The 14,084-nt window shown below is 45.0% G+C and overlaps 1 protein-coding gene across 4 annotated transcripts in view; it reads left to right on the forward strand.

The window, feature by feature from the left end:
- Positions 1 to 3,070: 3,070 nt before the first annotated feature.
- The window catches only part of LOC147452592 (uncharacterized), a 41,433-nt gene continuing 30,419 nt past the window's right edge, over positions 3,071 to 14,084 (forward strand). Inside the window, exons 1-3 of one of the 4 annotated variants that reach the window (XM_086518225.1) lie at positions 3,071 to 3,134; positions 3,243 to 3,313; positions 3,893 to 4,735. In XM_086518225.1, coding sequence (XP_086374351.1) covers positions 3,923 to 4,735 — 813 coding nt within the window. In that variant the 5' untranslated portion in view covers positions 3,071 to 3,134; positions 3,243 to 3,313; positions 3,893 to 3,922. The other 3 variants (XM_086518227.1, XM_086518226.1, XM_086518224.1) reach the window with 3 other exon arrangements.

The following is a 14,084-nucleotide window of genomic DNA, read 5'->3' on the forward strand; positions in this document are numbered from 1 at the left end:
AGAGAGAGAATTTAGAGAACATGACAACACTTGAGGATCGGGTTTATGTGGAGCCGATCTCCCTTCCAATAGGCATTTGTATTATGATTTCTCCCATCAAGAGAGACTTGTTACAATACAAACTTTGTGTTCCTTGTGACCTAGGTGATGCAATGAAGATGGAAAGCTTCATGCATCACAAGCATAACATAAACTTTTTGGAAAGCTTTAACTATCCCAAGCCTCAGTCCCAAGACATCAAACACCTTCGAAGGTGGAGAGAGCTAGCAGGGAATGAGGGTTGGGAAGAGAAAGAAGAAACATTTCATAGGAGAAAGAACTAGTTCCTCACTTATCGTCACTCTTCTTGCTAGCATACATAATAACATGGTAATGAAGATGGAGAAGATGTCAAGCTTAAGCATTGAAGCGTGGCTCTTGGTTGGATTTGCATTCCATAGCCAAGAGTGTTGGTGTAGGCTCTCAACCTCTCTACTTGCTTGGAGAAGGAGAGGGAGCTCTTGCACTCTTCACTTCACACCATGAGAATGTGTGTTGTGTGTGTGGGGGAGGATACCCCCTAAGCAGGCCCCCTACTTGCTTTGGTCGACCCCCCCTTGTAGCTCATGCTTGAAGCGCATTGGACCCCTCCAGGCCTAGCCAATCACAAGCAAGAGTCATACCAAGCAAAAGGGTAGCCTTGGGACAAGTGTCCCCCTTTCCCCTTTGAGAGCGAGGGCTTGATAAATGCTAAAACAATTCATTAAATCCACTAAATTATCAATGGACCCCTTGGAAGGCCAACCAATAGCACACCATGAGGGTAACCTAGCTAGGGGCTTGACATGTGTCCTACTTGCCCCTTGGGCAAGGGGTGCACTTTGGGAGAGAGAGTGGTCAAGCAACCACCCCCCCTTCTTGCATGGCACTCGCCCCCTTCTTGTAGGGATTCATGTTGTCCTTTGTGCCACCTCAAGCCCCTCAACCTTGGGCCTAGTTCTCACCACAAGCTTGGCCCTTAAACCCCTCAAGCTTGGGCTGGGTTCTGACCTCAAGTACAACCCTAGCATCTCAAGCATGGCAAGCACCTCAAGCATCTCAATCATCAAGCACCTCAAGCATCTTAGTCATCAGGCATGTGAAGCACCTTAAGCTTAGGCCGGGTTCCCACCTCAAGCACATCGCTAGCTTACCTAAGGTCAAAGGACTTTTAGCACTAACTATTGGAGGTCTTCAATGAAGCTAACTCTAAGGTCTTTATGCTCCGTTGGTTAGCCTTGCTCTTTGATAGACCATCTCTCATTTGGGCCCCATTACCATTGGCCCCGTCTTGAGATAGACCTATAAGCACATGTCTATATCCTAACACTTGTTCCCATTTATTCTCCCACATTAAATGATTAGTTTAATATGAGAAAATCATTTGGGTTGGTTAGATATTAGATTTTATGACATATGCAGTCTCCCAGGAAACCACACTTGGATGTAGTGAAGCGCACATTGCACTATGTGAGTGCTACTTTGGATTATGCACTCTTTTATAGGGCTGATGTGGAGGTGCAGCTCTATGGTTACACAAATGCGGATTGGACTCATAGCACATATGATCGAAGGTCTGCCAACGGATTCATGTTTTCTCTTGGGAGTGCTGCTAGCACATGGAGCAACAAGAAGCAGCCAACGATTGCTCTTTTGAGTATAGATGCTGCAGTGGTGGCATGTGAGGTAGCATGGTTGGGATTGTTACTTTAGGACTTTGGATTACATGTACAGAGGCTAGTTGTCATCTATTGTGGCAATCTTAACAACATAGAGTTGACACAAAATCAAGTGTTGCATGCTAGAACGAAGCACATTGAGGTGCACTACAACTTCATTGGAGAGAGGGTCTTGGTAGGCGATATCGACCTTGAGTACATGGCGACGGATGAGCAGGTTGCAGATAGCTTCTAGAAGGTCCTTGGAGCGGAGAAGCTACGGCACTTTCGAGCGATGCTTAGCATACTGGAGATGCCATGAGCTTGAGGGGGAGTGTTGAGATGTCAAGCTCAACATGTACGACTCCTGGATAACTACCACCGACATTCATCATCACTGGCACGCCTTGGTGGATACACGTCTTCATCAGTGATACCACAACTGTACTACACCGAGTTGGTCTACCTACCGGAGTGATGGCACACTTATCTACTCACCTCACTCACTAACGATTTATACTAGACTGTTGTTTTAGTTCCCTTTTATGTTACTATTTTCCCTGATGTTATGTAGACCTCCTATCTTGAGTTAGTGAAGAAGAAGAAGAACAATCTTTTGCCTCCATCTTTGTGTGTGTGTGTGCTTGCAAGATCTCAAGCTCTCCTTCTCCTTCTCTCTCTCTCTCTCTTTCTCTCTCTCTCTCTCTCTCTCTCAACAGTCTCTTGAGTTTGTGACTCCTATTCTTGACCATAGAGCTCCCCTCAAGCACCCTCACACTAAGAGACACGGGTATGGGAGGGCATGATCAAGGGCCCTTGTGAATATTGGGTGCCGATATCGTTCATAAAATGTAGATCTAGAGTAAGCTTGGCCACACAAGATTACTTTGTCCTCCATGCGACACATTTACATATCAAAAATAAACTTGGATGCCTGGTCAAGGCATGCGCCTCTCACTGCCTAGGTACTCGTGAGTTCAATCTCAAGAGGTGCTAGACAGGGCATGAAATTTGTCAAAGTAATCTTGGGTACTAGAGATTACTTTGCGGGCTGGCACCATGATCTAGAGCCCTCAATCATCTCTTGTTAGGGTGCGCACATGCTGAAGAAAACTAGCCGCTGCGGCAATTTCTGCTGATGTGGCTTGAAGATTCGTCCGCAACTTCTAAATCCTTGAAAGTAGGATCTCGCATGTAGTTGACCGCAGCGGCATCTAATTTTGGAGTTGAAGGTTAAATCACCATAGCAAAACTCTCTCACATGTGCGGGAAGAGCTCCCTGCGGCTTCCACCTTGCTTTTCGGCTCCAGGGCTACAGGGAAATGCCCTTTGCATGTGCGCACCCTTTGTTGAGAGTCGATCCCATCATCCCATGGGCATGGGAGTTACCCTTGAGGTCAAGCACCACAAAGCACGCAATTTATTTGTGCATTGGCTAAAAGAGTCGTATGTCTGCAGGTGGCGGTATTTCGTGCATTCTTGCCTACTAAGCTCGATTTTCTTTCGAAGTTCCGTTTGATTGCTCGTAGTCTTCTGATCTTTTTACTCCGACATTGTGTGTTGCAGGTCTGGAATGAGGGCGCTTTCATTGCTTGTACCTCCGTCCTCAGGAGGCCTCTGTGTTTGGGCATTTGCAGGTCACATACCTCGCATTATCAATCGTTAGGCTTTGAGTTACGTTTTGCTTCATCAAAGCCGAGATATTTCCTAGTGAATCTTCTGTTTCTTCTGTCATCAGCTTGGATATCCTGTGGTGCATTGAAATCATCAGGCAATAGCATCACATCAGTAAAATTTTACTGCATGGCATTGAGCTTAAAGGCATGCTGGACATGAGTTATTGTCATCAGGAGATTGGAGTTTGTTTTCTCGTTCAAGTCAGACAAGACAACATGTACTGCTGCATTGTGTGCTTTATCATGGCTACAAGCAAGGTCTATGCGTGCAAGCTTTGTTTTCTTTCTTGTTTTGTGCTGTATAACCGTTATGGTGAATCTTGAGAGAAACGAAAAATCTTGATGACAATAAGGAATGGATTATTTGGTTGTGCCTTTTTGCTGTTTTTAAGCTGCTTTTTTGGCCTTCTTGCCTCGGTTTACATTTACAGAGGCTTTGGATATTTTTGGTTGGTTTACATCCTCATGTTGCATCATTTATAGAGTTTCTATCAGTTATTAAGAAGTTCCCTCTTTTGTTTCTATGGCTTTTCCTTGCAGGAGGCTAGGCTTCTACCAATTCTGCCACATATGGCAGAACCTGCTGCAGAGCTGCAGAAAAAGCTCTTACGTAAGCATAGTCATGCTTCTGTCCAGCCACCAGGTCATAAAAGCAGTGCTGCAACCTTGGAAGCTCCCCGTGGCCCGGAGCAAACAGAATATGGACAAGGATTTGTGCAGTACATGATAGCTGGCTCCATTGCTGGCATGGTGGAACACATGGCTATGTTTCCTGTGGACACTTTGAAAACGCGCATGCAGATGATGGCTGGTTCAAGCAGATCTTCACATTCCTCTCTATCTAGAACCTTTACTTCCATCCTCAAATTAGAGGGGCCCTTAAGTCTTTATAGAGGTATAGGAGCAATGGGGCTTGGAGCAGGGCCTGCCCATGCTGTATATTTTTCAGTATATGAAATATGCAAGGAGAGACTTGGTGGAAACCGTAGAGGTCACCATCCTTTAGCTCACGGAGCAGCAGGAGTTGTAGCCACTGTGGCTAGTGATGCAGTGCTTACTCCCATGGATGTTGTAAAGCAACGCTTGCAGCTACTTGGTAACAGGTACAATGGTGTCAAAAATTGCATAGAACGGATTCTTAGGGAGGAAGGATTCAGGGCTTTCTATGCATCATACCGGACTACGGTGATTATGAATGCTCCCTTTACAGCAACACATTTTTCAACCTATGAGGCAGCCAAGAAAGGTTTGAAAAGTGTATGGCCTGAAAAGGCAGATGAAGAGAACCTTGTAGTCCATGTTGTTGCTGGTGGTGCGGCAGGAGCTTTGGCAAGTGCAGTCACTACACCTCTTGATGTTGTAAAAACTCGCCTACAGTGCCAGGTATGTTTGAATATTATCCTGTTTTAAATATGAATGTATCATTTTGATCCTAAAAGTTGTTTTGATTTTTGAGAAAAAGATTTCTTCCACTATCAGATTGGCATATTTCAGAGACATCTAACCAGAAGCAGCAAATTGTGGGAATTATGATACAAGGGGCTGACGTGCAATAATCAGACGTTTTAGTGATTTTTTACTTCATCTGCTCTGCTGGACATGGAGAGAAACATACATTATGCTAACAAAACGGCAACACTTCAATAACCTGAACATAACAGCATTGAAAATACTGAAGTCAGTATGAGAGAGAGAGAGAGAGAGAGAGAGAGAGAGAGAGAGAGAGAGAGAGAGAGAGAGAGAGAGAGAGAGGAAATGAAATGAAATGATGTATTAACGCCTTCAAAAGGCCAAAGTGACCTATGAGACCAAAAAGTTACAAAGTGGTGAATTTGATACAATGTCTAAGTATCAAAAAAGAAAAAAATACTGAAAAAAAGGTTACTGTAGATTCCTAAACTACTATACGTGAGCTAAGCAGCTGACTAGGGCTGTGTAGGATTAGTGAGGGTGGATGTGATGAGTGAGGGCTAATACATTGTGGGTGTGGGTGGATACAATGATTGATGGCTGATACAATGTGGGTAGGGTGTGCGATCATCAAAATCACAAGAGGTCCATCATGGGTCATGGGGATCTCATCAATATCCTCCATGGTCAATACTCTAACTGGGCTCCATGCATAGTGGGCTAGAATGATCTGAATCCTCGGAGGTAGCCTCCGACGACGTTGTGAAGTCCTCCGTAATCGTGGGCCTCTGGATCTCCCTAGCTCGGTCGCTTGGTCAATCAACATGCCTCTAGTGTGGCGAGAATGTGAGCTCTGTTTGATAGCTGCTCCGCTGGCTGCCTAGTGTTGGTCGGAAGAAATCAATGTTTCGTCTCTGAGACTGGCTATCCTCTCTCCTCAACATGCTCTCTTTGTGTCTGCGCAGCTCGTGTAGGGCATGCAAGCGATGGGGGGAGAGGAGGGAGAGAAAAAGAGCATAGCTCTCCGTGGGTGTGGGTGTGGGTGGATACAATGATTGATGGCTGATACAATGTGGGTAGGGTGTGCGATCATCAAAATCACAAGAGGTCCATCATGGGTCATGGGGATCTCATCAATATCCTCCATGGTCAATACTCTAACTGGGCGCCATGCATAGTGGGCTAGAATGATCTGAATCCTCGGAGGTAGCCTCCGACGACGCTGTGAAGTCCTCCGTAATCGTGGGCCTCTGGATCTCCCTAGCTCGGTCGCTTGGTCAATCAACATGCCTCTAGTGTGGCGAGAATGTGAGCTCTGTTGTGATAGCTGCTCCTCTGGCTGCCTAGTGTTGGGTCAGAAGAAATCAATGTTTCGTCTCTGAGACTGGCTATCCTCTCTCCTCAACATGCTCTCTGTGTCTGCGCAGCTCGTGTAGGGCATGCAAGCGATGGGGGGAGAGGAGAGAGAAAAAGAGCATAGCTCTCCGTGGGTGTGGGTGTGGGTGGATACAATGATTGATGGCTGATACAATGTGGGTAGGGTGTGCGATCATCAAAATCACAAGAGGTCCATCATGGGTCATGGGGATCTCATCAATATCCTCCATGGTCAATACTCTAACTGGGCCCCATGCATAGTGGGCTAGAATGATCTGAATCCTCGGAGGTAGCCTCCGACGACGCTGTGAAGTCCTCCGTAATCGTGGGCCTCTGGATCTCCCTAGCTCGGTCGCTTGGTCAATCAACATGCCTCTAGTGTGGCGAGAATGTGAGCTCTGTTGTGATAGCTGCTCCTCTGGCTGCCTAGTGTTGGGTTGGAAGAAATCAATGTTTTGTCTCTGAGACTGGCTATCCTCTCTCCTCAACATGCTCTCTTTGTGTCTGCGCAGCTCGTGTAGGGCATGCAAGCGATGGGGGGAGAGGAGAGAGAGAAAAAGAGCATAGCTCTCCGTGGCTAATCGAAGCAAGAGAGAGAGGGCTTGGTCCCTGCTGTATATCGAGTACGAGTCGTAGACTTGCAGGATAAGAGAGAGATGTTTTCTTTGGCTTTAAGCTTTTGGCTTTATTAAAACCCACAAGGGAGGGATCCCATAGCCAGAGCGGTGAGAAGGAGAGAGATTCTCTCTGCATAATAGTCGAGAGAAGGGATTTTTTTAATCTTGTAGAAAGGGCTATCAAGAGCATAAAGAGAGAAATATTGGATGTAAGGGGACCCTAGGGGAGTGAGAGAGAGAATGCTGGCATTCGCGTGGGATGTTGCAAATAGAGAAAGAGAGATGAGGCTCTATTGAGAGAGCCAAATTTTTGTGCTACTGGATATGATGAGTGTTGCGCTGCCCTATAAGGTGTAAGCCAAATCACAGTGCTGCCCTATGGGTGAAAGCTTCGAGTCACCTTCATTCAAAGTTTCTTGGAGCCTACAAAGCTGCCTCGACAAAAGGTTTTGAAGACAAAAGATAAGTTTTTGTTAAGCTGTTGTAAAAACAATATTCTCAATATTCATAATTGCACGATTATTCACACAAAATCTCGTGCTCGTCTCGTTTTTCTCTCTTTTGAAATAAAGACAACATCAAATTCTCTCTTTCTCTCTCTTGTTGAATGATGAAGTGATCGTTTTGTGGATAGTCATTGATAAGATCCGACACTGAGACTGCATTGCATATTTCTTGGCAGTAGATTTCAACAGCACATCTCCAGCCATAGTTCCTTGCTGGTGGGCTCGGGTTGGGAGTTTAAATATTAGTCTTTGCTTGGTTTTTCTTGTCTGGGTCTGCTTCATGGCCCAGGCATAGAAAAATATCCATTAGTGGCACGCCCTGTGGGACCTAGTTTCTAGTGTTTTCGCTTGAGCAAAGTACATGCGATTCTAAAGATGGAGCTAGTTTTTCTTTTTTGATTGTATTTTGGCACGGATGGATATTTTTCTATGCGTGGGCCATGGAGCAGATACAGACAAGAAAAAACAAGCAAAGACTAATATTCAAACTCCAACCCAAGCCCACCAACAAGGAACTATGGCTGGAGATGTGCTGTTGAAATCTGCTGCCAAGGAATGTGCAATGCAGTCTTAGTGTTCGATCTTACCGATGACTATCCACAAAACGATCACTTCATTATTCAATACGAGAGAGAAAGAGAGAATTTTATGTTGTCTTTATTTCAAAAGAGAGAGAAATACGAGACGAGCACGAGATTTTGTGTGAATTATCGTGCAATTATGAATATTGAGAATATATTTTTTTCAATAGCTTAACAAAAACTTATCTTGTCTTCAAAACCTTTTGTCGAGGCAACTTAGTAGGCACCAAGAAACTGAGTGAAGGTGACTCGAGGCTTATACCCTATAGGGCAGCGCTGTGATTTGGCTTACACCTTATAGGGCAGCGCAACACTCATCTTTTAAAGCTTTTGTTCCCCCCTCCCCCCCCCCCCCCCCCCCCCCCCCCCCCAACCCAAATAGCTTGCATGCATCTCTCTGAGTCCCACCTCAAAACGGTCGCCTCAACACCCCTTCAATTGACACACCTTCTCGAGTCATCTTCTCGTCAAAGTTTTCCAATGTGTCTGTAGAAAATGACACTTTGAGAAACATGGAACCCTTCATTGATATCTTGCGACTCCTTTAGGACTTGCTTTCCAACCCTCCTCTCTTGACATTTTAATATCTATCTTGCGGCTTTGGCACCACTTTGATTCTAGTACAAAGGGAGAATTTCTCTCTCTCTCCTCTTTCCCTTTGGCTCCAAAAATTATGCTTGTCCCTTTAATTCTTGACCGGCCACTGTGGTGCACCTTGATGGGGTGTCAAGAGCTGATCTTTTCCCAAGCCAAGGACCTCACTGTAACATTTCCAAGCACATCATATCTTGTCACAACTCCTCATGGCCGATAAAAGTGAGAGTATCATCAATGTTGTCACAAAACGGGAGCGTACACGAGCACTTAGAAAATCTGAAAATTATAATTCTTTGAAAACATGAGAGAAGGGAGAAGATCGACACAGTATTGGGGACCAGAAGATGGGCTGGTCCCCCCCCGTTAAGAGTATTCTTTTATTCAGGGAGAATTCTTATACAAGCACGAGAACCCGAGGAAACCCCTCCGTTCTGTAATCTTAGACCCGAAGGTCGTGCTTTCCCGTAAAGGGCTTGGGCACAAGGCCGTTCCTTCCCGTAAGGGACTTAGGCGCGAAGCCGTACTTTCCCATAAGGGACTTAGGCGTGAAGCTGTACTTCCCGTGAAGGGCCTTCCCGTAAGACGGGAGATTCCTGCAAAACAAACCACACAAACACGCGACAACAATTCGTATGGCGAATCCACAATAGATACCTGTCGCTCTTGCGCGGGAAAAGCGACTTCCGTGCTTCGTAGTCTCGCGATCTCTTGCGGCAGTCTTCTCTTGCTGATATTGGTACCTCCCGTGAGTGAGGGTATGTGATGCTTTCATAGCTCCCTGGCCACGGCACGAATAAGTGCTCGCGTAGAGATCGCGGCCTTTTTTTTTTATTTTTTACTGTGCTGTTCTACCCGAAATAGGGAGAGAGAATTCGCTGGCTGGTTTTGTTGCTTTATCTTCTAAGTGGCTGCCCACTTATTAAGTGGGCGGCCGGCATATTTTAAAATTGGTCTGAACCTGCCCAAAAACTCAATAAAACCTTATAAGTTAAAACCAATGCATTTAACAACACTTCCTAGGCGTCCTTGGATGCAACCACATGCACGAATGCAATGCAAACATAGATTCCTCGCGGGAAAGCGTCTGCCTTCCCGCGATTGTTCCTGCTTTTCGTAAAAAGCTTCATTGAACCCATCTTTATTCTTGTGCTTGCGTTCTTACGCGTATTTTCTTACTCAGTTCGGATTTCCTCCTTAGCCTACGGGATGCCCCCTTACTGATGCACCCGTCACCCATCATGTGACGCATCAGGGGCACTTGTAACCCGGCCCTTTCCACCGAACTTACGGAAACTCCTTCGCGATGTTTACCGTCACCCATCAAATGACACATCAGAGTTGTCCGTTCCTGATGGCAATTCCTGTAGCTACAATCTTTTAACAGTTCTTAGTGCACATAATAAAATATCCTTAAAAAATAATTAATCATTAAAAATAAGAAAATAGTCCAATTAGCAACAAATGTAATAAACATAATAGCAAACACTGACAAATATTTGAAGAACAAAATGATCATGCATCAACACTTCCGGGGGCTTAAAAAAAAAACTCTTAACAATATATGTGTGTGTATATGTATATAGATATGTATGTGTGCATGTGACATTGAAAATCTGTTGTGCAGCAAGTATCATAACCAATACGTATAACAAGACGCTTGGATGTCGATCGCACACTCAAGATCTAGGAAGTGATCGAAGTGAACATCCATCGTAATGGTATGATGGAAGCATGCCATCAATCATACTATGTCATCGTTCATGCATTTAAATATTCATAATCATCATTCATCATTAATCTTCATCATACATTGATGATAAAAGAAAAACTTCATGGTTCATTCATTGTTCATGTTGTTAGTCCTTGGATTTTAGAATTCATTCCTCAAATTTCTAACTGAGAAATTCTAAATGGTTTTAGAGATTTTTAGAGCTTTTTGCAAAATAGAAAGTCGACAAAAGGCATGCTTTTCTTTCTTTTTGGAGAAATGCACAAATTTTAATGTAATACCGTGGTTGCACACATGTTTCCATGCATATCAACGTTAATCGGTCACAAATTTTGGTTAAGTTGGCTTTCTACTGCCTTCTTGTGCATGCTCGGAAGCGCTGGTAGAGGGTGTTGATTTTCTCTCTCTCAACCTAGATTTTCTTTCTTTCTCCCTCTAGAACAACTTTCTTTCTTTAACAACCGGAGATTGTTCTCTCACTCTGGCAGTATTTTCTCTCCAAAACCTGGTGTTTTATCCTTAAATCAAAGCACCATCCTTTCACTTAACTAGTGAGAAATGAAATGAAATGTAATATTAACGTCTTCAAAAGGCCAAAATGACCTATGAGACCAAAAGGTTACATGTGGTGAATCTAATACCAGGTCTGGGTACAAAAAGTACAAAGAACTGAAAAGAAAATAGTGGGTAGGGGTGGGGTGAAAGCTGATACAAAGGGGAATACAAAGGGTGAGCTGATACAATGGAGCTCTCTGACAGTCGAGGCATCATATACATATACATTAGTATCCGGGATGGCTCCTATGTTGCGCCAGTATGGTATGGATCCTTTGTCGCAATCTGCGTCGATGTCGAGAGGGCCCCCTCATCCGTGGGCGACGGGACCGCCCCAACTCTATTGCCCGATCAAGCAGTATGCCTCTGGTGTTGTTATGCTGTGGAGGTTGCTCAAACTCATCTGTTTGTGAGTGAAAGAAATCTGTAATCTTCCGCTGTCTCTGGATCTCTCTCATTATGCCACTCTTCAAGAGGTCCTCTTTGTGTTTGCGAATCTCCAGTAAGTATAATCCGAGGCATCTCTGATCCTGATATCTCATGACTCTAGAAAGGGGCCCAAAACCCTCTCTGAATAGACAGTGAAAGCGGCCTCGTATCTCATAATATACTGGGCAGTGACATATGTAATGTAGCTCTGTCTCTGGCTCTATTTGGCACACCTGACAAATCCTGGACTCAATGGGTACTCCTCTAAATCTGCCTATCTCGATCTCTAGCTGATGTGAGGATGTGCATATTTGACCAATAGCACATCGTATCCTGTGGGATAGATGAGTATCCACGTATCTTGGTCTGATCACAAAACCATCCTTCGTGAGTTGGAGAAGATGCGCTCTATACAAAGTCATCTTCGTACCTAGCTCATGCGTAGGTTGTATCCATGTCCTCTTCATATCCAACTGAATCAAGTCCTGTCTGATGAACCTGGTAATCTCTGTCCTAGTGAGGGAGATCGAGGTTGCATCCAAAGAGTAATGAAATGCGGGTAGCTAGTCCATACTAAAGCCATGTAAATGAAACCAAGATGCCATCTTTGCATACCAACATGATCTATCTCCCTGCAATGCCAGCTGTCGCGAAGACTCTAGTGCTAATCGAGCATATCTGTCTCTAGGGAGAGCCCAAGTGCTATGCATAAATGAAACTGATCGAGTGAGTGCCTCCACTACCAATGGAGGAGCAGCGAGCTCCGCCCTAACAATGTCATGTGGTACAGAGGCCTTGGCCCTAATCATTCGAGAAATCATAGACACCAAGGGTTTCTCCATACATCTCCATCTATCAGTACTGCCAACTCTGCTATGATCATCAACTGAGGGGCCCCATATCTTCACTCCGTACAGCATGGCCGAAGTGACCAAAGTGTTAAAGAGCCATAGCTTTGTCCGAGGTTCGTGGAACTAACCTATGAACATATCCTTTCAAGTCTCCCCAATGCTACATAGGCTCTGGTCAATCGCGTATCTGTTGCACGCCTCAAGGAAAATACTCGACCACTTAGAGAAGAGAGAATCTAGATAGAGAGAGAGAGAGAGAGAGAGAGAGAGAGAGAGAGAGAGAGAGAGAGAGAGAGAGAGAGAGAGAGAGAGAGAGAGAGAGAGAGAGATTCTATTAACGTCTTCAAAAGGCCAAAATGACCTATCAGACCAAGCTGTTATAACATATTGAATCTGATACCATGTCCGGAATAAAAAAGAACTGAAACAAAATACAACTACTACAAACTGGGACTGTATGGATGTGCCAGCTAATACAAGGTGCCCAGCACATTGTGTAGTCCAATGAGAGAAAGGGGGGGGGGGGGGGGGGGGGGGGGGGAAGATAGATATGGTAGAGATCCATCCTCGTCCGCACTATGGCCGTCGAGAAAGTATGGCTCGAATCCTCTGTTGTAGTCTCCGTCTATACTGTGTAGCTCCTCTCCTCAATCGCGGTCTTCTAGATCTCCCTAGCTCTAATGCTCGGTCTATGAGAATGCCAGTAATGGTAGTATGAGTGCGGGCAAAGCTCTGGAATGGTGGTTGCTCCTCTGGGTGCCCAATATCTAGTGTAAAGAAATCTGTAATCTGTCTCTGGGATTGTCTCTCCCCGGCTCTCCTCAGTAAAGTGTCTCTATGCCTGTGTAACTCAAGTAGATACAGTCCAAGACATCTCTGATCCTCATAACTCATGACCCTAGATAGAGGCCCAAAACCCTCTCTGAATAGACAATGGAAACGGCCTCGTATCTCATAGTACATTGTGCAATGGCATATGTAATGTAACTCTGTCTCTGGCTCTAGATGACATAAGTGGCATATCCTGCTATCTGCTGGTATCCCTCTGAATGTGCCAGTCTCAATCTCGAGCTGATGTGAGGATGTGCGTATCTGGCCAATGGCACAATGCAAACCATGAGAAAGATGTGTGTCCATATAGCTAGGTCGAATCACAAACCCGTCCTCTGTGAGGTGGAGAAGATGTTCTCTATAGAAAGCCATCTTCATGCCCAACTCCTGTACTGGCTCTATCCATGTCCTCCTCGTGTCCATCTGGATCAGATCCTGACGAACGAGTCTAGTATCTCCACCCGTGTCAGGGACATCAAGGGTGCCTGTAGAGAGTAGTGAAAAGGAGGCAACTTGTCCATGGTAAAGCCATGTGTCACAAAGTGATGACGTGGCGGACAGCAGAAACCCTAATTTCTGCCAGAAACCCTAAAATTCCTGCAAACCCTAATTTCTGCCAGAAACCCTAATTTCCGGAAATCGCGGAGGCGGATTATTATTTTTTTTTTTTGGAAAATGATGAGCGACGCGAATTTTGCTTTTGCTTTTTTTTATATATAAAAAAAAGAAAAGACTCTCTAAGAGAGAGAGAGAACTGATGCTTTTGATTTTAAAAGCTTTTGGGGCTCTGCTTTTGGGCATCCCTTGTAACCTTTAAATTAGTGGTGAGGGCCTCACTTCTCAGAGCATCTGGACGCAGAGTCTGAGAGTGAAACCCTAACCGCTCTCTTGTACTTTGATGATTGATTAATACAAAAAGAAATACCGAAAGGGGCGCCAGTCTTTGGGGCCAATATCTCTAGGCACGGAACTCCGCCGGGCCAGTGCAAATCTATTGTGATCTGTGAATTGTTTGAAGTGGTTATTTGGTGCTGTCGTGGTTGATTCTTGACTTGGAGTGTCCAAGTTTGTTACAGTGGTATCAGAGCACGGCCGATTTCTCTTCTACGGGAAATCCGATCCCCGAATTTTTTTTCCGCGGCACCTATGGCCTCAGGCAATGATCAGTCGACTCCCTCTGCATCTGGAGATGCGGGCTGGGATCACAACGAAGATTCAGGCAGAGAGTATGGCCGGCCTTGGCCTACTT

The sequence above is a fragment of the Adiantum capillus-veneris genome, chromosome 8 (assembly GCF_014529385.1).
Source record: "Adiantum capillus-veneris isolate H3 chromosome 8, ASM1452938v2, whole genome shotgun sequence".
Lineage (NCBI taxonomy): Eukaryota > Viridiplantae > Streptophyta > Polypodiopsida > Polypodiales > Pteridaceae > Adiantum > Adiantum capillus-veneris.